Genomic DNA, 22354 nt, shown 5'->3' with positions numbered 1-22354 from the left:
TACACCTATTATTTACTGCAGCAGAACAGGCTTAAAATGGATGCTTCTGATTCAAGAAGCAAGGGTAGTATTGGCAGTGAGGATATTGCAGCACAAGCCTGAGATCAGAGAATTTTTCCCTGGAGATCCTAGAACCCAGCAGGGTCCAGCAGCTATCACAGCACCCAGTCCCCCCTCCTGATGCTGGGGAGGAGGGCAGTGAGCACAGCTGCTGGCACTGCCACTGCACTGGTACTCTGCCATGTGAACACACTCATTGAGAACATTTTCAAAGATCACCACTTTAAAAAATTATTTATTTTCACATAAAATAGGATATTCCTAATCATTAATATCCCCATATTTCAAAATACTCCACATACAAATCACTGCGCAGAAAAAAACAGTGATAGCAGTTTAAGAGTTCACTCTAGTCAGAATCACTTTCCCTTCCTCTGCAAACACCTAAAATGAAAGAAAAAAAAAAAAAACAACCAGGCAGGTGGGTGGTAGTGGAAATCTCTTCAACTTTTTTTCAGGCTATTGATTCCAGACACCTAAATTTGAAATCAAATTTTTGAAATTTGATTTTGAAAACCCCATTATTGCCAATGGAAAACAATTATATTTGCAGCCGCAAAAACAAATTTGCTTACCGTAGAGTCCCAGCTTAGCAACAAAATCAATTTCTGGGAAAAAATAATTTAAATAGAAAGTCTTCAGCCCAATGGTTGAAGAAAATTTAAAAAAAAAAATCTATTGTTTGTTTTTTTTTAACTCAGAAGAGCTTAATGTTTCTAAAAATAACTGCTGATTTTAGGTATTTTTACTCTGGAGTGCCTACTTTGAGATTCCTAAAAGACAACTCATTCAGGGAAATGAGCATTCTTCAGAGTAAGACAGAGTAGCTATATTAAAATTAGGCAGTGCAACAAACTCTACAAAGAAAGTTGGCAGCTTGAAACTAAGAGTAGGAAATTGTATTTCTGCATGAGTTTATACCAACAAAACAATTCATACTTCTCTGAGCATTCATCTCAACTGGTTGATATTTCACCATTTTGCTGCCACCAATTCTTTTCAGTCTTGCAAAGAAAGTTTGAGACTCTTTATTGCAAGGTCCAGTTGGTGTATCATGAATATCAGATTCATCAAAAACACTGTCTTCTTCTGCTGGAGAAAGAAAAAACATTATTACTCTTAAGAGGGTGCAATTTCTTGAATGAAAAGCTGTCTATGTAATAAAACCTCAGCTAGAGTCAATTAAATCTGAATTGAAAAATTAAGTTTGCTAGAGATTTTGTATCCCAGGTTTAACTTTGTCATTCTTATTACATCTTGAGTTAAGGTCTGAGAGAAATGAAAAATGGGTTACAGTGCAACAAAAGCATAACAAAGTTTTTACCATTCTAAGTTGATCTTCCATACTGATAATAATACAGACTCTTTAGATGGAAGAAATACACTAGACTGGACACTGACTTGAGTAAACAACTTCTGTAGTGCTGAGTGAGAAATGGTAAATTGAAGATAATGGAAATTAGTGAAATAACCACAAGGTAAGGATAAACCAGCAAAATAAAAAAGTGAAAAAGGAAGAAATGGATTATCTTGGGAAGCTGATAATAGTAATAGAATAAGACCTAAGAGTATGAATTATTAAATTACTGATCTAAGTAGTAATAGTAAAACATTATGCCCTGATTTGAGAGCAACCAGAAGAAAATGGTAAAGAGAAAGAAAGATCCAAATCTATTTATCAATCAAAAAAAAATGCTGTGTGATCTACATGAAACAGCAATTTAAAAAAAAACCCCAGAAATTAAAAAATAAATCTATCATGTAGAATAATCTGCAATTCTACGTCCAGTGATTCATCTCCAAGGAAATAAGAAACACTACTGGGACAATAAAAAAAAACAACAGAGCACTCAAAAGAAAAACAAAGTTGGCTTTGTTTACTGTAGCAAGTAAATACGGAGAGGAAATGCATTTGGTGTCTGGGAGTGAAGGGGCAAGTAAGTCAAAGAGCTAGCATGGACAAAAACTGAAGACTTAAATGAGACATAAATATCTTCAGTTCTGAAACTGCTGGAAAGGTGCTAATACATGTGAAGCTATGAAACTGCCACCTAAAGACATCAGGGACAAGACACCTAACTGAAATGATGAATCCAGAAAAGTCAGTCAAGGTTGATAGTAAGAATTTCTACAGGAGCTGGCTTTAATAAGTTAGAAGATCAAATTTAATGTCATGTCCTACGTGTAACTTCTTCTTCCTCTTACAAACAAATGCTTCTTGTCACAAGATTTAGCATCAGTTTCACAGCAGTCTGTAGACTTGATCCCCACAACAAAGTCTGGCAGAAAAATTAGGAAAAAAGATCAATAGTGGGGAAATCCATCTTTAGCATAGGAATTCTGACAACAAAATCCTCATCTATTCACTACCTAAACACCACCTCTGATGATGACAGCAACACACACATACTACCTGACCAGTGATTAAACAAGTCACTTTAGAAAAGGTGGGAAAGGCTTCAACTTTCCAAGTCCCTGGGGAATTGTATTGGCTGCTTTTTGCCGGTGAAAGAAAACTTTTCTACACCCTCCTTTTCCTGCAGCCCTTCCACAAAGGAGGAGAAAAAACCCTGTCGTTAAGTCAGTATTTACAGAGTAAAATTTGCCCATTTATGGTCCTTTACCTCTGTGCAGCCCAAAGCCCTTCACAACAGCTTTGGAAAGCAAGTAAATATTATTCTCCTTACTGTAAACATAAGGAAACAATGCTGAAGTGAGACACAAGGCCACCCAGGGAAGCAGTATTGGACAAGCTGAGTACTTGGGCACCTCAATTTGTCTTTAAAATGTCTTAGAATCAATCCAGAAAGTTAATGCACTTTATAAGTGCATTAGTAAGTCATTATGAATTAAGTCATTAAGTTGTCTCAAAACACAGACAAATTCATCATAAGGCCACAGTTGTCTCTTAGCCTCCACTAGCAATACAAAATGCCCAACTGAGTGAGGTTATGCAATATGTAGTTTAAATCCACATTAAGACTGCTTTGATTTGCTAGAGCAGAATAATAGGGTGTTCAGGTAAACAAAACGTTGTGCTCCTGTTTTGCTGTACATCTTTTCACAAGCAACAAGCAGCAAAATAGGAAAAGGTACTGAAATGAAAACAAGAGAGTTTCTTGGATTTTTCTTCAGAAGAGTTTTCTGCATACTATGAAGACTATTTGAGAAGGAAGATGTAAACAGCAAATAAGCAGATAAAAATCAAAATAGCTGAAAGAAGACTACAGAATGTCAAAAGGACATGTTAATCATTAACAGCTATTATGTAACTAACTTCACAAACCTAAGGAATTACACTCAGTGACACCATGGCATTTGAAGCCCCAAGCTTATACCAGTTCACATCATCACAGTACCTCTGCTACACCTAGCAAGCACACACAGAGCTCACCATCAGACACAAAGTATAGAACCATTCTTTTGCCTTTAGACATCCATCTACACGTTTGCATTAACCTTGTCAACTTCAGCTCCTTTAAGGACAAAAGCAAACTACAGACTGAATTCATAGTCTTTTTAGTATCAATATTTGCTACTATGTCATCCTATTACAAAGTTAAATCAGAATGTGGTGTCACGCTGGTTGCACACCTGGTGTGATGTAGGATCAGCTAGCACTGCCATAGGAAAGGCCAAGCACTATCCAGGCACAGTAAATGAACCATTATGCATAAGATACAGTCCCCTGGGAGATGTGAGACCACTGTGCTATGCTCAGCCCACAGAGCAGCTGAGAACCTCTTTTGCTATACACGGCTATCCTGGTCAGGTAAGCCCCACTTCAGACTCAATTACAAGTATTATGTTCTAAAGTTCACACCATATTCACCATTCTACAACATCTGCAAGACTTAGTGAATTAAATCAATGACTCTCATACAAACCAGAGTGTTAAAAGTACCTTTCTCTTTTTCACTGTATCGGCTTATGTTACTGTTGTCACTATACAAAGGACCAGCAGTTGCATGGGGCTTGCAGCTGTGATACTGAGCGTTCAGGGTATTGACTGTGATGTGGATTAGGTGCAGTACAATCTTGCTGATTTCACAGTCTCTGTAGGGGTACTGTTCAGCAAAAGAGAAAAACTTCAGCTTAAAAACTAACTTTTCTCCTTGAATAAACATTCAGGCAGTAAAACAGAAAAATTACAATAATATTGTCAGCTGGATGCCCTTTGCCTTCCCTTGACTATACATTTCCAAAAACATCATGAGAAGTAGGACTCTTGTCAGTTTTGTACACAGAATTATTTTAATAAAATATTGAAAGTCCCTATTAGTAACATTTCGTGTCTGCACTTCCTTGTACGCCCTATAGACCTGCTAGAAATTTGTTAAGCATACCAAAAGTATTTGCAGCTCCATTTCAGTGCATAAACACATGACATTTTAACAGCATTTCCTAAAAAGCATCACTCAACTGAAGAATAAAAACTGCTAAACTGACACACTCCTCCATTTAAAGTCACTACTTAGTTTTTTTTAAACTAATTCAAACTTACTCAAAATACTCCTCACCGGAATTTCATACATCATTTTCCTATTTTAATATCCATATTTTCCTTTCTCAGATAAACACTTGAAAGACAATAAAGACTGAAGAAGCACAGACTAAATCCTAACTATTTCAGACACTGAAATTAAATGCAGTAGTGTATCAAAGAAAATTGTCCTTTACAGTTCCATTCGCTTGCCATACATTTAGGTGTTCCCTGTAACAAATTTCAAATTGAACTGTAAATTTTTCTGTGGATGATGTTTTGTTAGGAGCACTCACCTTGTACAGAATAACAAGCAAAGCCTTTAACCACATCTGCCGAATGTGAGGCTTGAGGGACCAGAGGGAGCAGCGAGGAGGCTGCTGAAAGTAATGCCTTAGCTGAGGACAAGTGCAATATTTCAACACCTGCACCACCAAGGGAAGAAGGTGTTTTCCCAGGTTGATGTTATAGTCCATCACCTGAAAAGAACAAAGGAGTTACCTCACCAAAATCAAATCCACTGATGTTAAAAAACAAAATAATGAATAGTTGAGGTATTAGGTAAGTGAAAGGAAATCAATGGTTTTAAGGAAATCTCACTACCATTTACAAGCTTTCTGCCATCTTGCCACCTTCCAATTTTAGCCAGATAGGCAAAATGAAACAATGAAAATGTGTTCTGAAAGCCTTTCATTCAGCACAGTTTAAATTTTAAGATACACTGGCAAGTTCATAAAATATGCTGAAATAGCCTTGTATTGTGGCACAAGTTGATCATACTTCAATACACAAAACCATACTATCTATATCAAATGTTTAACAGCATGCACCTGTGAGTTTTGGGGGTTGAGTAGTTTGGTTATTTGGGGTCTTTGTATTAACATTTTAACACTGTACTGGCAGTTTTGTTTTTGTTTTTGTTTTTTTTCTCAATAGGCTTGCAACATTAGGCATTAGGGTTTTTTAAGCCCCAGCTTCTGGAATCAGGTAACAACATTAGTTTCCCACCCTCCACCGAAGGTAAAAGTGCCTACTATGTTATGCAGGAAGTTTATGCACACAAATCCTAAAGGATCCAAGAACAAAGCAAACGAAAATTATCTCGCTGTAAATAAAATGCTTATCAATCTTAAGCAGTGGTGTTGCTGCAGACAGGCTGCTGTGATCACTGCTAGTCACATGCCTTGCCTCCATCATGACCTTTGAAGGGCATCATGCTATTTGGGGCCAGTGGCTGGAATCCTAGGAGTGACTCAGAAGTGAAGCCATATATTTCCACTACCCTGGCACAACCGTGTTTCACTTGAAAGTGCAATGCCATTTTTCATCATCTTCCTATCAGTCTTCCAACGTGAGCTATTTTTAAAATCACACGTGCTGAAACCAGCAGTTGAAGCAGGTCACAACAAGGCTCCACAAAGCCCTTGTGTCTGATGCTGCCCCACGCTGGCTCACACCTGGGAAGGTGCAGCAACGGGACAAGGCAGCCCCAGCACAACTCCCAGGATCTGACTGCAGGGGCGTGTTACAGTGGACTTACTCAATTTTATCAGCAGCTCTCTACATCTAAACAGACTACCTATACACTTCTTTTGTTTTGTTTTTATTAGAACAAGAAGAAGAGACTAATTTACAAACACTAAACTCATGGTCTCAAGTTCTCTCCTGAGCAAGCCAAGTAGAATTTTTTCCCTGTAAAACTCTCCAGTTTGATGTGCAGCTGCCTCAAATACTTGTGTAGAGCTAAACAGACGAATCCCGTGTCTATCCACGTAGGATATATCCAGTCGAATATATGATTTATAATCACCAGATTCGGTCCTACCCCGTAACGCCGCGTTCCCTCACACAGCACGGGGAGGAAAAGCTCATCCATGCAAAGCAGCCAGAGCGCTGCCTAACGGAGCGCATCCCGTAAGGCAAACACGCCTGACGCTGAGCAGAGCCGTTTTGCAAGCTGCCGCAGGAAAATAAGGAATGAAGGAATAAAGGAATAAAAAAGGAATAAATGAATAAAAAGGAAAAAAGGCCGCGGGGGAGGCGGAGCGGAGGCCGCGCCGGGAGAACGCGCTGCGCAACAGCGCCACCGCGCGGGCGAACGCCGCCACTGCAGGGAACGCCGGGCGCTCGGAGCCCGAACACTCGGAGCTGACGGTGAAAAATAAAAATACCGAGACATTTGGTTTTGGCTTTTTAATTGAACTGTCCACTCGAACCAAGCTCGGAATCAAAACCAGCAAGCCAACCTAATCCCAACCTTTGTGGAGCTGACGGAGTAAAGCAAGTATTTACGGCTTGGGAAAGAAGAGCAACTGAAAGAGATCTCTTAAGAGCTCAGTACTAAGTTTTCATTCTGTAAAAACACCTTCGGACTGCAAACGGCATTTCTCTTGCAGAAAAGGTTATTCCAAAGACAAAGCAGCCCTACAGCTTAAGTAAAGAACTCTCCCAAAATACAAATTAAAGTTGATGTTTGCTGCACAGAGAAAAACCCTGAACTACTGAAGCTCTCAAACGCTTTTGACATCAGAGGAACCAGGATTCAGTTACAAAGCTTTAAACACAAATGGGTGGATTTGGCTCGCACAAGACATTTTAAAGGTGGAAGAGAAAGGCAGAGGTTCATATTTACAGATGCAGTAAGGAAAACTTCTGAAAATCAGGCCAATTACAATCACTGAAATTTGGGCTTCCAAATTTGGAAAACACTTGGAAAACAAATGTGGAAGATGCTGCCCTGATCTGAACTGCCGCTTCCAGACTCTCAATTCAAGAGCAACAGGTCTGAATCTACTTTTACACTCTTTAATTTAAAACTGCACAAATGAAAGATGATTAACACAGAGCCATAGTGCTCTGGGACAATGGAACTTAATGCATTTGCAGCTCCCCAGTTTGTATTAACACTATTCATTTTGCTTCCTGGTATATGAATACCTGACATCTCCCCAGCTGTGAAAGTTTATCCAACTATCAACATCACACTTAACTTTGAAAAATCACTGGTTCCAATGCATGAACCAGAAAATTTCGGTAAGATCTGCAGATCCAGAAGAGACAAGGATAGCTTTGAGCAATGTTTGAAAGTTACAGAGGACATCTGAAAACACAACCCTCTTTGTTCCCTAAGGTAATCCTTTATGATCTGTGTGATAAGGAGAAAGCACTGAAGTGGTGATGATGCTCCACCGCAAAAAGGAAAACTTGCAAGTGCAAAATATTTTTCAGCCCAGTATTACCCACTACTCTATCAGTGGGAATTAACTGAGCCTTAGAAAAGCCTTGTGGGATAGAAAATTATGGTCCTCTTTACAAGATGGAGAATGAAGGCACAAAGCAAGAATATGCTTGGTCATGTATTACATAAATATAGGCAAAAGTTCATAATGGCAATAGCACTCCCCAGGAAAGGGAGAAGAGAAAGTCCTGGTGCACTGTAAGGAAGAAAACCGAGCCTCCTGCAAAGTGAAGAATGTTGAAGAGTTCACAGACCATTCACATAGGGAAACAAAACAACCCAGGTCTTCCTGAAGAAGAAAGGAGGATATATTCATGAGGTAAGTAAGGCATTCAAAAGCTAGTGAAAAAAGGTAGAGGATAGAAGCAGTCTCCTATTTTTCATACAGTGGTAGTATTTGCATGTCTCCCTGCACACAAAACTATAATCTCTTTGCCAGTGATGTAGAAACTTTAGACTACCAGTGGAAAGAAATCCTTTCACAAGCTGAAAATGTGTTGAAGTTTTAAGTAGGATTGTTGAGATATTGGGACACAAGACAGATGATGGACTTTGGACCTGGTTGGTGTAAGAGATTTAATAACAGTATGCCTTGGCAAGAGCAAACAGAACTTTGAGGATTAAAAGAAGATTCAATCAGACTGATTTACCAGAAAAATAAAATTTCATTGAACTCTGCAAGCAAGAGATGTTGTAATATGCGTAAGTTTGTGATTTTAACCTAATCATTGTAATAAATGCTCCTAGTCTTCCTAAAACAGTATATAAGCATTGGTACAATGTTTATTGTGCTTATTGGCACAATAAATTCAGATTCTGATCACCTATCAGTCTTCCCTGTCTCTCTTAATTCAGCCATTATTTTGCTACAAAGACTGTGCTACCATTATTTCTACAACAGGCAATAAATAAATAGCAGTAAAAGCTCCTAAGTGCCTTCACCTACTTGTGCTATTCCAGCAATAAAGGCATTAAAGCAGGTTGAAACACGCATTTTTTGGGGTGCAATCATGAAGCACCCTTCCTGCTGATCGTAGCCGAGCAGGACGTAGAGATGGCGCTTGACCGTGTTGAAAGCTTTAGCGCTGCTGATGTCCGACTCCGCGCTGCTCTCATCCTTTGCCATGAACTTCATCAGCACTGTGATGAGCTGGTGTACAGTCTGGTGGTCAATCCCAGCATCCTCTGGCAGCAGGTCTTTTATTGTATTATCGTTCTCTGGGGAAGGTTGTCCTATGGGCACAAGAGACATTGGTATCAGACGCTGGAGAACACTGTGTAAACTCTGTAAATCCAAAAACAGACTACAGAACACAGCAGAATTTTTTTCAAGAGTTCACTGCTCCATTTCTGCCCAAATACACCCAGTGAAATTGCAGGAGACAGGTATATACTTCTGAGGACATTGCTCCTCTGTTGCCTTGGGTCCAACAGCACAGAAACACCTACTGTGTACGCTCAACTCCATTTCTCAGCTTTCCCATACTTAGTGGAGCACCTTATTTCCCATCCCAGTGCATTTCTGCCAAACTGAACATTATTATTCTTCCATATCCATCAATTCCCACTGTCACCAAATTCTCATCTGGTATGGTTATTGGTCTTTCCTCAGTAATCATGAACATCCATCTCTGCCAGTGGAAAATGTACAAAATGCCAAGGGTAAGAAATATGAAAAGTTGTACCAAATAATGATTACACAAAGAATGTAGACTTCCCCTATTAGCACAGACCTTTATTTCTCTTAAATAACCTGCAGTACTACAAATAACTTCTAAATAAATAGTGTTATTTTAATATTCTAATTTGCCCATATTCTCAATGTGCTATGCTATTCTGACAAAGGATTCCTTTGCTGGTATAACTGCATCTGTCCTAGGTTCTTCACAAGAAAAACTGCCATGTCTGTCATTTTTTAAAATAATTTTAAAGTATGTTGCTTTTTTTATTCGTGAGTGAAGAGAGGTTTGTTTGGCTGTTTTGCAAAGCATGGGAGATGGCTGTCATTTCTATGACAGGTGAAAATTAAAACCATGCAGGGGGCAGGAATTTTCAGATCCACTTCTATTAAGAATAACTTTCCTTTATTGGTCTTATTTGGATTAGAAGAAATAATGAACTTTATGTTATACAATATTTTTTGTTCCAGACAGTTTTCACTGGGATTTTTTACTTAAAAACCCTCCTTCAAAACGGAAATTCTCTACTCAAACTTTTGCTGGACCAAGATTTGCAGATACAAAACGAAAACAATGAATTCTGAAATAATTAGAATCAGAAATAAAACAAACCCATTTTCAGATGTACTTCAAAAATGTACACAAAAAGTAATCTTAGCTTCATGGATATAAACTGAGAAATAATCTTGTATTACATATTACATAATATTACACCCAGGCTAAAATTTTCCATGGAATTACATCATAAAGACACAATTTTCATAAGGATGATATCTGACTGTATTATTCAGCCCTATATATTTTCACCTCTATAACATGTTGCAAGATTTTCAATAAAATAAAGAAGGAGATAAGATGAAATGAATGAAAATATCATTAGGCTCTAAATAAATACTGGTTCTCCAAATAGAATTCAAAGAGTAATTAATCTGAAAAGATTAAACCATTTTATTTTCACTTGCTGAACAATATAATTTAGAAGCTCAGTGATAAAATGTTCAATTTAAAAAGTGTTTTATAACTCTAACACAACCTGACACTTCCCAGGACTTTTCCTGACATTTTACTTTTCCAAACATTACTGCACTTTCAGATGCATTGAAGATCTCATTTCTCATACTGTACCCTCAGAGAAAACTATACAGCAGGATAGAGGGAACAGAGCTTCACCCTGATTTGTTTGTCATAGTCTTACTAAGGATCAAGTCTATGGAATGTCATTCACCCCATTTTTATTTCTATTGTAGTAACCTGCAATAAAACAGCAATGGAGAAGTACTTGTTTAAAACTACAAAAACTGTACAATCCAGTTTAATCAATAGATCTTCAGAGTCTGGGTAACTTTTCTGCTCTCTGGAATGAGTCTTAGGTTACATCAGGCCTGAACTAAACATTCATTTCATCAACACAAAATACAGGGTATCCTGTTATCACATGAGGCTGTTTACATCCAAGCTAGGAATGCAAAACCAAGACAGCTCTGTCTTCACAGTGCCTAGGGTAACTTTCATCCCTTCAAATTCACGTCCATTTGTATGTGCCTATACAAGGTATATAGATACACACACCTCTCCTCCCCAGCCCTCATTAAAACCTTCTCACACCACCAAACACTGCCAGGTAATATACAGCCTCCACACCTGAATTCAGTCTAGCCTTACCTCCAAAGATTCATCTCTTTATTCATGTGCACCCCACATCAGACCACTTGGCCTACAAATTACTTTAAGGTACATCACAATGTAAATAAAGCAGCAGATCAGAATTAGAGCACACTTCATCATCCCAGCTGTGATCCCTATCACTGAAACCCTCACACTGACTGTGCAGGATACTGCAGAGGACATAGGAACAAGCACATGATCCTGGTGTTTAATCCATACAGAATGCACAGTGAATGCAGCTTGCATTTGGATTGTGCAAGGATGCCTCTTTTAGATCTAGAAAGAACAGATGAGCATGAAAACTGGTTCATTCAAGGGCTATGTATAAAATACATGTTTTTCCACAACAGATGTACATCCTCCATTTAGGAATCAGTCAGTTCCTTAGCTGAAACACATATGCTCAGTACTGCCAATGCAGCATTAAAAACTGAAACAAACCTCAAAAAAATTTTTTACAAACATACAAGCTTTTAGGAAGAAATAATAAATATTGAGCAGGAGAAAAGGGACAGTAATTAGTCTTCTAGATTCCAAATCACCTGTCATATTCTGAATCACATTATCAGAATTTTCTTGAGATCAGTAGTTACTAGATACATGAAACATTTTATACACATATTTTTAGTGGAAACTTTGTTTTAACCTTACGCAATCAACTACCTAAGCCTGGAAAGTAAAGTGCAGCAATACCAAAACACATCTAATAAAACCACAATGGGTAACAACGCCTACTGTGACATTGACAGTTCTTATGCAACACATTCCTTTAAGCCCAGTATTTAGCAGGTGGTTGGTGCCATTAAATGAAGAACAATCATCCGCTGATACACCTGTCTATTGCATCATGATGTCACTTGTTCCCTCTGTGAGCCTGTGACAACCCACACATATGTTCTGTAAGGAACTAGTTTATTTCCAGCTCTCACTGGGCTAGCACAGCAGGACTATATCCTGATAATTCAGAAACTCCCCTATTTCATTTCACAGCTTAGTCAGCTCCCACAGTTACAAGGTATCTTCTTTTCAGCTGATCATCAAATAAGTTGATATATTTTGATTAGGAATTTGCATCTGTTTGGAAGTATTCCAAGTCTTGAAGACAGAACATGAAAAGATTTGAATCTAACATCTTTTCACTTCCAAATCATCAGTCTACACAGCACTCAGAGCAGTAACTGGCAGTAGCCACAATTATGAAGAGATTCCTTGGATCTTGCTGTGCTACCTGTTCTACAGAAGCCTGACAGAAGGGTGACACCTTCAGAAAATGTCAGTAAATACAAAATAAGGGACTTGAGATATCTATAAGCATGCAGAGGAGACAAGTGTAATATACAATACTGACAGGCAAAAGCATTCTGTCTGCTGTCTTTAAAACCTGAAGGACTCAAAGATCTGACTCAAAACAGGTGACCCATGGGGCCAGTCTAGCAAATATTTATCTGTGGGCAATCTAACACAGGAGGGTGAGGCACTGCTGGCGTGGCTGACTGACTCCAAAGTCTTACAACTGGAGGCAGCTTTCAGTACAGATTGAGAGCAAAGCTTCAATTTACACTTTTTTGGAACCATGCAGAGGTGTGATTCAGTCTGCCATTTAGACAACTTCCATCTTGTGTAAGTTTATCTCATGATTCAGCAAGTAAGAGAGAGTTAGAGCCTTCCTTTTCCTGTTCCATCAAAACACACCTCCTTTGTCACACCCACCTGGTGTTTGCTCTGGTGTTCCTCCAAGTGCTGGTGCAGACTGCTCATGTCTGGTCAAGCTCACAGCTTTGGAAAAAAAACAAGAGCAACTCTGTTTAATAAGGCAGCACTGGCACCTTACACTTAGCATATATTCAGTGCCAGCACATTTATGTTCATTTACTCATGCACTGTTGTCAGGCGGTGAGTGTAACTGCTTGGAACATGTCACTTGTGCGCCCTACAGATTTTGTGCACTATGTTCTATAACTCTAATTTTCTCCATCACTTAATTTTGCAGGTACAAGAGTCTGCACACAGGAGACCCTGTCCAGCATCAGTAATTGGTCATGAAGGATTACCTAAGAATCCCAAAATATTCAGGGGGACTGTGTTGGAAAGAATATATATTGCAGTGTTGGTAAGAAAATTACCTTTTAAGTTAATAGTTCACTAGCACCCAGGTTCAAAAGTTTTATCAGCTCCTATTATAGGGGTAAGAGCAATGTGAGAGGTCCAACTTGAATATAAAGACTAATCTGTGTTTGCAAAATTCTCTAAATGAGAATGGCCAAGCTTCATCTCTGCTTGGAAAGATATCTGCATGGAACTCCACACAATCCCATGGTTTTCCAGCACTAGATCCTCCTGCAGAAGCCCGCAGGAAGGATGTGTTACATGGACATTGTTTCCTTAACAAGAGAATGCTGAATATATTCAAAAACTCATTTGAGACATTAACAGCTCTTTTAAAGACATCTAGTATATACTGCATGCACTGATTAATAATTATAATTAATAAATATATTAGTAATAGAGGATTTTTTTCTCTAAAATCTGTATCTATTTAAGACAAAACTACTGCATATTAGCTGCAAATAAAAATTAAGATCTAGAAAAGACAAACTAGTCTTGGAGCATTTTATTCTGGCATTTTAAACAGACACATCCAGACACAATTTGTCTGTGTCTACGTTCTTTGTCAAACTCACTGACTTGTCATTATCTGAGTAATGCCCAATGCAGCCAGAAGCCAATTGGATAAATATTGACAACTCCAATGTGTACCCATCGACAGGATACGATCCGTGGGGAGAAGACAGAGGCGTGTCACAAAAGCATAAACAGGTACTCAACGAATTTTGGTGGTTAAGGTTTCTGGAAGGGAGAGCGCTCTCTTGGACTCGGCGGGTCCCTTGACGCTGTCCCGCAGGGAGCGCACGCTCTTCTGGCGGTTACGCGCGAAACGAGCCCTCTTGATCTTCCACATTGCCGCATCACTGAGGTTGGCCACGTTTGTCCGGACAGCAGTGATAGCTTTGCAAATGCAACGGATCAAGTTAGGATTCATTCCACAGCATGGGGAGGTCCTATTGCTGCCAAGTGCCAAATGCAACTGGGCCCCGGGTCCCACTCGAGCCAAGAAAGTTTCAAATGGCCCACGGGGTCCATCTGCAAGGTACTCATTTCCATGCTCTCATTCTAAAAACCATAAAACACCAAGAGGCATAACTGTGCTCAAAAATTATGCTGTTACTTGGTCAAAAACAGATTCTTGAAGCCAAAAGCTGAATTTCAGGCTAAGAGAGTATGAGGGGCCCCCTATTTAAAAGGGCAGAAATCTCACAAGTATGGATCACATTTAGTGTATTCATACCTAACCATGGCCTCTAGGTCTGCCTTACTAACCTCCTGTTCTGCCTGCACCTACCATGCTGATTTTGAACTCAAAAAACCTGTGAGTGTTGATTATGGAGTCACAGTGGTGTTATCAGCAGTATCACTGCATGTCTTAATGGGATCACCAATACTTTTCCACACTCATATCTATAGTGCACTGGAACCTTTTGAATTTAATCATCTGAGTGACTGAAGTCAGTGAGCCCATCCTTTGCACCACAAAAATATTTGAAATGGCAAAGAGAAAAGTTAAAAAGAAATCTGAAAATTTTCTTCAGCTTATTTTAAATCACGCAAAAATATCCTATTTAAAGATATTACCCCTGTTTGCAGCCAGAGGTGTTAGAAACTAGTGCCAAGACTCCCTCCAGGCCACAGCAGCAGTTCCCAGCATTGGGTCAAGCTACTCACATATGGAAAAGAAAACACCTTTGCAGTTCCACCTCTCTCCTGTGGAGCAGTCACAGCACCTAGACTTTTTTAGGCACTGAGCTCCATGCAAATGTAGAAGGAAGCACTAGGCTGCTGCGAGAACATGCACTGTTCAAACAGCTGTTCCCATCTCCTCCAGGAAAATTAGATGGAAATAGATCTGACTCATAGGCCACCACTTGGGTTAGGAAGTTTTCAATTATTCAGCATTCTAAAAAATTATGCATTAATTAATTTTTAGTGCCTCTCTAGTGAAAGGAAGATTTGGTTTCTCATGTAGAAACCACGTATGAACAGGACAAGCATTTAAAAACATTTGTCACTGCAAAAATAGTTAACTGAGCACTGGCTCTAGGAGTCCATGTATCTCTTATGCTGTGTCCCACACATTGGGGCTGTTCAGAGGGTCTAACAGCTCCTAGGGCTGACTTTGTACAGACCACCACAGGACAGGGTTGGGCATGATCTGAGACTTGAAGAATAGCAAATGTGACAGCATCAGGACTTCTACAGTAGAACAAGTGGGTTAATGTGTGTTGCAGGTGCTCACAGAACCAGGCCACAGTTCAACCAAGGCTGGCAATCACATCCTAGTGAGAGCAAAACACAACACCCAAAGGTGCAGCAGAATACAGCCTAATCTGTATTCAGGAAGTAAAAAATGCTTAATTTACTTTATTTTGGCCTGAAAGATTACTTAATTTCAGAGAATTTATACACATGAGAGCTGCAGCTCTCTCAGACTTTTGCAAGCAGCTAGAATTCCAGAAGCTGTAAAAAAGGGATCAGACTGATTTGCAATATGCTTACTTGTTGGGAAAGGAAATTCTTTGTTGCAGTCCAGATGAAGCTGCGCCTCCAAAGACAGAGTCTCAAAGCGATTCACAAAGAACTCCCAGCTCAAAGCTGGGATATCTGCTTTTAGAAAATGAAGTAGCAAAAGCTTACTAAGAATTGTGGGCCTATCCTTGACAACTGTGTCAAACTGGAAATCAAGGCAGAGGCAGAGACCCTATAAAGGGAAACAAAGAAAACAACACATAACTGAGATATGAGATCTCTTAAGGATTTTTTAAAGCAAAGGGAGGTCAATGCTCATAACTTCTCCTGTCAGTTAGTGCAGTTCTTTAAATCAGAACCAATGCTACTGATATCAGAGGGAGAGTAAGGTAAGAAAAGAGATAAATAAGCATCATGTTTTGAATGTAGAATTTTCTAATATTTTGAGTAATACAAAGGTACAGGCAAAGTTCTATCCTACTGCGTATTTGGTACACAACATCAAAGTGCTTTGCTCACACTCCCCATCTGAGAAAAACATTACATTTAGGTAACTGAATCAAGCCCTTAATTACAAAAAGAATGAAAGATTCTTTTGGGGGAAGAAAGATTACATTGTCCAGTGTATCAGAGGCACTTTGCCTGAAAATTCTTCTGTACATTATCTGCACTAAAATTTTGTCTGGAGTGTCAAGATATAAGTTTAATAAGAAAGCTCACATATTGAATATGAAAGTGAGTATAAAAGTGCAGTATACTGGTCTCATTGAACCCAAGCTCAGTTACAGTGTCATTGAACTCAAGTTCCCTGGAAACTATTTTGAAAAGGTACCAGAAGAAATTAAACTAGCAAATATTAACAGCTTTTTGTAGACAGTAACCCTGAACTCTTTAAAATACATATTCATTCTCTTCTCATTCTTCCTAGAGAACTAGGACTGAATTGTTCTATGAGAGTTATTTTTTTTTATTTTGCTTTTCTTGCTTAGGTATCTGTTTAGATTTAATCATGTGAATCCTGACTGGCAGGCTCTCTCACATTCATAAAATTACATGCCTAAGTAAATCTTGAGAAGATCAAGACCCTGTTTGGTTTTGCTCAAATATATTTTCTCACTGAGAGCTCAGCAGGGTCTCATAAGACTTAGAAAATTATTTTTTTCATTGAAAAATATCAAATTATTTTCAAATAATCAAAAAAAATTTACAGTTTTCTACAACAGCAGTTCCAACACAATAATCCTCTGCAGTCAAATTATTTATGGTTGTACTCGATCTTAAAAATTATTTTTTCCATGATTGCAAGTTGGGGTAGGGCAGTATCATTTCCCTTGGTTGTTTTGTGCATATGTCAAGTACCAAGACCAATAATGCTTGCCTAAAGAGGTATTAGCAGTGACTGTGATGCTGTGCATCTGAACTCCAGGTGAAAAGCCGGTTTCTCACTGGAATGTATTTTTTCCCATGTAGTGCACCCACCTGTAAAGCTGGCCTCTTTATGGTGTCAAGTAATAGTCCAGCTCTTGTAGCCACTGCTGGGTTGACATCTTCCACAGCAGTCAGGAAACAGCAGAATGCATGAGCCAAAGAGTACTTGAGTAGGTGGTTTTTTGTCACAGAGTGAATATCCAAAAATCTGCACAACACAGCCACTTTCTCAACTGTAGCAGTGAGACAAGAGGCATATCTGTTTAGGTAATGGTTTATGTGCTGATTAATACACATTTCCTAGAAGTATGCACAGCTGAGAAAGTAACAATGAAAAATAGCTAGAAAGAGTTATAATTTTGATTTTTATTACCCAAAATGTCTCATCTTCTCCTCTATTTTTACTGCACACTGCTGTGCCATAGTTTAGCACTGAACTATCTCCAAAACAGCAAAAAACGTCATCACCTATTATATGTCTCCTCAGTTACTGCAGAGAAAGCTCTACTTCTTCAGAGAGGAAACAAAGAGAAAATAGAGCCTACCTGCTTCAAATCTCATCTTCCAGTCTTTACTGTTGAAATTGCTGTTTATGATTGTCCAGAAAATGTCAGCTCCATGAGGAAGCGAAAGTGCATGAAGAAGAAGTGGCACTGCCAGGGAAGAAAGCTGAGAGAATTCAGACTTAACAACTCCCCATAAGCTGGAAGACAAAAAAGAGCAAGCCTGCTTATAAAGACTTATAAAGCCTGCTTGATATCCTTTCTTCTAAATATAAAGAACTTTCCATAAAAATCTTTATGAGCCATGCTGGGCATTTATGTGAACACTACAGAGTGGATTGTAGTAAAAACAAAGTAGGAAAACAGAGCTACTTGCAAATCTTCAACTACAGTGTTTTTTATTGAAAATCCAGGTTCAAATATTCCTCACTTTGAAATACTTCATTTTGAAAGAGTCTGCCTAGTTCAAGACAAGTGCCATGGAGCACAGTCTATGCTATGAATTAGGAGTTTTGGCATGACCAGCTACACCACATAAGCCACATGAACTGTCTTGACACCACAAATCATGTGCATCCACAAATAACTAAGAAGTTGGATATTCACAATTTGCTGGTATAGATTCAAGGCAGATTCTCTAAGCTGCTAAAACTCTGAATCTTGGGGAACACTCAGTGAAATTGATACAGAGCAGCTGTTAAGTGCTGACAAACACTATTTCAGAAGATCATATGCTGATGTTTCAGCTAGCTAGCTGAAAACTCAGCTAGCTTTCTTCAGAATTCCCTTTCTCCAAAGAGAATCTTAAAATGCACAGATTTCAATCCAATTCACTCTAAGTGAACAAACTTCCTGTCCCTCATAAAAATATGGTGAAATACTATTGTTGTCTCAGCTTTAATGCTAAGGCCCTATAAACTGTGTGCCTGCCTTCACAACATCCTTTATTTTATTTTGTAGATTCCAGGAAGATACATCAGTCTCAGGTAATGGTATTATTGAATATGAGAGACTCTGTCTTATTGTGAAAGAGGTGGCTCACAATGGAGTAGCCATGATGGACAATGCAGGGTTACCTTGACTTCATTTACATCTTAATTATCCTGTGCAATAACTTTTATATAGGTTTCTTAATCTTTCTACGCTTCTTTACCACTCTTGTTAATTTTCCATATTAAACTTGCAAATTCTTTGACTCTAACAAAAATGCATACCTGGAGAACCAATGAAGTATGAAGACAAAATGTGCAATAATAACCCACCTTGCAATCAACATGTGATCTTGAATATAGGCAAGAAATTGTGGATGGTCTTTTCTTGCTATATACAGGCATTCCCCATGAAGACACAGGATCTTCAGACAATTCAGCATGTTAAAAAGAATGTCTGGTTCTTCAAACCTTGACATTTCCTGTGTAGACAGATGTTTCTCTCTCAACACAATGACACTGCTTCACCAACAATATAAACTAAACTAACAAGTAATCAATGTTACCTGCAATATAGTGTATATGAGCTTCAAGGTAACTGGAAGTTGCTGATAACAAAACTTCCTTTCTGTGTCATTCTTTATTGCTGTTAAAAATGTAAGTTACAGACAATATTAAAATTCTTTTATCTATGAATTCAAAATGAAACTAAAGAATGTTAAGGTGATGAGAGATAAATTAATTCTTGGCACATCAACCCTGCAGTCAGCAAAGTTCACAAAGCATGGAATGTGGCATCTAATGTTTTTGCTACTTTATATGTGCAAAAAGCCAAGACTTCTTTTAACATTTTTGGGAGACAGTCACACTTGCTATTAACTTGCTATTTACAGCCTATTCAATTAATATGTTGAAAGAATTAAATGCATGATGAAAAAAGTAACTGTGCACTGTTGGGACTTGAAAGTCTGCTTGTATTGTATATGAGTATAAGCATTTCTTTTAAAGCCTTACTGCAATAACCTTTTCAGCCTCTACCTACCAGCATTTTCTGTGGTCTCTGTGTGATTTCCTGGGTTTTCTCCATGCTTTGGTGCTGATTTGTCTTCCTCTTCTCCTTCAGTTCCTATAATAAACTCAGGTCTAGTATACAGAAGACTATCCTCGAGGTTATCTGTGGGCTCCTTTAGGAATATAATAAGTTAAATTCATTTCTTGATGTTACCTACATACACGAGGCCATATCCTGCTGACTAAGTTACATTTGGTGTGACAAACTGAGCTCAAACAAGGCAGAGTTTGTTTACTTCCCATGTACATTTATGCACTCAAATCACCTGCATATCTAATATTTTGCATCAGCAAATGCTTTTTGTATTTAATCAGTATTTTGCATACTAACAAAAAAAGTGTGTTTCTGACATTGATTTAACAGAAACTGTATATGCATATTGGAGCTGAGGTGGATTCAATCAAAGGGCCAGTGCTTCATGAGCTTGTCATCCTTGCCTGAAAGGAGTAACAGACAGGAGCAGGGTGTTTCCTGAACTACTGTGCAGTTACAGGCTTAGGGGCAGGACTGATCTCAACCCACTTTTACACTGAAAAATGTAAACTCCAGGCTGGAATTACTTCTGCCTATGGCAAGGAGCTCAGGATTAAAGATGCTTTTTCTAGCACAAGTTATTGAATACCATGTGCAAAATATCTACTTCTAGCATACACATCAAATGAAATTCTGAAAATGTGACATATAAAAAGGCATCACTATTCCCTCCATGGAAGAAAAAAAGCTAATAAAAATCTGCTACTAACACACCACAACAAATGAGCATTAGAATAAATGGAATGATGCCTTCTTCTCAACTAGCAGATGGAACAGTTACATATAATAAACAGCCAGCTTAAAATACATTCATCAGGCCACCACCACCACAAGAAATTCTCCAATTCTTCTGCAAAGCTACAGTGAACTTTAATGCTGACTAGTATCTGGGTTGGATAAATTTGGATACTCAACCTATATTCCATTGTAAATTCAGTTTTCCCACAGTGCTCAGCATTTCAAACAGTCAAGATCCTACTAAGGCTTTCTCACTTGACAACTGATTCACTCAAAATCATTAATCATTTTGTATCCACTCCTTTCTTTTAACAAAAGGTAAGTTTAACACTTTACATTTTATTTGAGACACAGTCACATCCAAAGTGAAAGAGCAATTCAGTGTTCATGGGGGAAGAGCTCATCGTGGACAAATATTGCCTCTTCCCTGGGTTCTTTGAATCAATTCAAACTTAGGAAATTTTACAGTTCAATGGCATTTTGCTTTAACCTCCCGAATCCTTCATGCCAAAATTCAGTGCAGCTTTGCTCCCTGAGCACAATGGAATGAGAACAGTGAAGGGGTTTCAGCACACTAATAATTCACACCTCTTCCTGCTCTACTTACCACAAGCCTGATTTCTTCCTTTGGAGCAAGCTGTTCCAGCAGCTCAAAACCCAACTGGTAACACAGAATGCTGGACTGGCACAGACCACATTCAACTGCTTTTTCATCTTTCTGACAGGTGTGAGAACCACCCCAGGGTGCCTGAAACACATTGTTTATGATGGATATTATATCTTTTGAGATGCTGTTCTCTAAGCCCAAAGTGACACCATCATCCTGGAGTTCCATCTGAAAGAAAGTGAAAAGATTAAGGATTTATTATTCATTTAAAAGGCAGAGTACAAACTGTCTGCCTCTTCCTACATTTCTGCTAGTTTTATATTACAGTACTAGGGAGAATCTGAGATAAACTGTAACTCATAATTTTAAGTCGCCACTGGTGTTGAGGCCCAAGCTGAAACAGCTAGAGTAAATAGACAATTTCAAGCACAGAATCCATTAATTTTACCTGGAGACTGTCATTTAAAACACTTGTCCTTGGATTCACAATGTAGAAACTTAGCTATCCTAAAATTATGTATCTAACCTAAGCTTATCAACAAATCTCTAGTCTGTAAAAATAAACAAAGCTCCAAGGAAAAGTTCCTTTTACTAGTGTCAGGTTAGTATCTAGCCTGAATCTGGAGGTATCTAACTTGTTTGAACAGGAACCTATAATTTCTATAGAGATAAAGACAGATGGCAGCTGTACTGGTAGTTAAATGCCTTACACTTCATGCCAGGCCCTTAGCAAAAATAAAGGAGAGCCAAAAGTGACTACAGAACTTCAGTGTTCCTTCCATGTGGATGTTTTTATTCTGCAAGTACCTGCTTCAGGATTAGATCAAACATCAGAATGAAGCAATTAAGATTCATTTCCTCATCTTCACATTCAAAATCAATTGTTTTTCCACTAGGATGTCCAAAATTCTTGAAAGGGCTGTGAAAAGGACTACGTATTGGACTCCGAAATGGGCTCTGGAAGGGGCTTGGGAAAGGACTGAGCATGTTGTGCTGAACTCTGCGCCCAGGGTCAGAAGCAACGCTTACCTGAAAACATAAAAAAATCAACATGTTCAAATGAATCAAATTGTTCCTGGTGTCCTTGAAGCACTTCATCCAAACTACTGGGAAGTTAAGTCACATCAGACCAAGTATGTGTAGTGCCTATGTATTTGTACATGTTTTCTTCCAGACCATAAGCCTTTGCCAGACAACTTTAGATCAAATTCTGCATCTCCTGTGTTTGGGACAAAAAAATGCAGGGAACCAGAAATAAATTCTGCTTTCTCACCCTTTCAAAACATACCTGGGCCCACCAAATTCATACCAGAATACAAAAGGTCATTCTGGATGACC

General features: G+C 38.6%; 1 protein-coding gene across 2 annotated transcripts in view; it reads right to left on the bottom strand.

The window, feature by feature from the left end:
- Window positions 1–22354, bottom strand: part of LOC121332507 (protein unc-79 homolog) — an 89978-nt gene that overhangs the window by 48000 nt on the left and 19624 nt on the right. Inside the window, exons 15-27 of one of the 2 annotated variants that reach the window (XM_041398012.1) lie at window positions 21824–22045; window positions 21017–21244; window positions 19609–19750; window positions 19133–19212; window positions 18900–19048; window positions 17680–17837; window positions 17186–17367; window positions 15737–15938; window positions 13952–14131; window positions 8728–9014; window positions 4840–5022; window positions 3965–4127; window positions 1000–1149 (exon numbers count right to left, since the gene is read on the bottom strand). In XM_041398012.1, the coding sequence (XP_041253946.1) occupies window positions 1000–1149; window positions 3965–4127; window positions 4840–5022; window positions 8728–9014; window positions 13952–14131; window positions 15737–15938; window positions 17186–17367; window positions 17680–17837; window positions 18900–19048; window positions 19133–19212; window positions 19609–19750; window positions 21017–21244; window positions 21824–22045 (2326 nt within the window). The remainder of the gene's footprint in view (window positions 1–999; window positions 1150–3964; window positions 4128–4839; window positions 5023–8727; window positions 9015–13951; window positions 14132–15736; window positions 15939–17185; window positions 17368–17679; window positions 17838–18899; window positions 19049–19132; window positions 19213–19608; window positions 19751–21016; window positions 21245–21823; window positions 22046–22354) is intronic. The other variant, XM_041398020.1, reaches the window with a different exon arrangement.

The sequence above is a fragment of the Onychostruthus taczanowskii genome, unplaced genomic scaffold (genome assembly GCF_017590055.1).
Source record: "Onychostruthus taczanowskii isolate IOZ18803 unplaced genomic scaffold, ASM1759005v1 scaffold1, whole genome shotgun sequence".
NCBI lineage: Eukaryota > Metazoa > Chordata > Aves > Passeriformes > Passeridae > Onychostruthus > Onychostruthus taczanowskii.
Note: the sequence above shows the minus strand (reverse complement) of the source record. Positions and strands in the feature narration are given on the sequence as shown.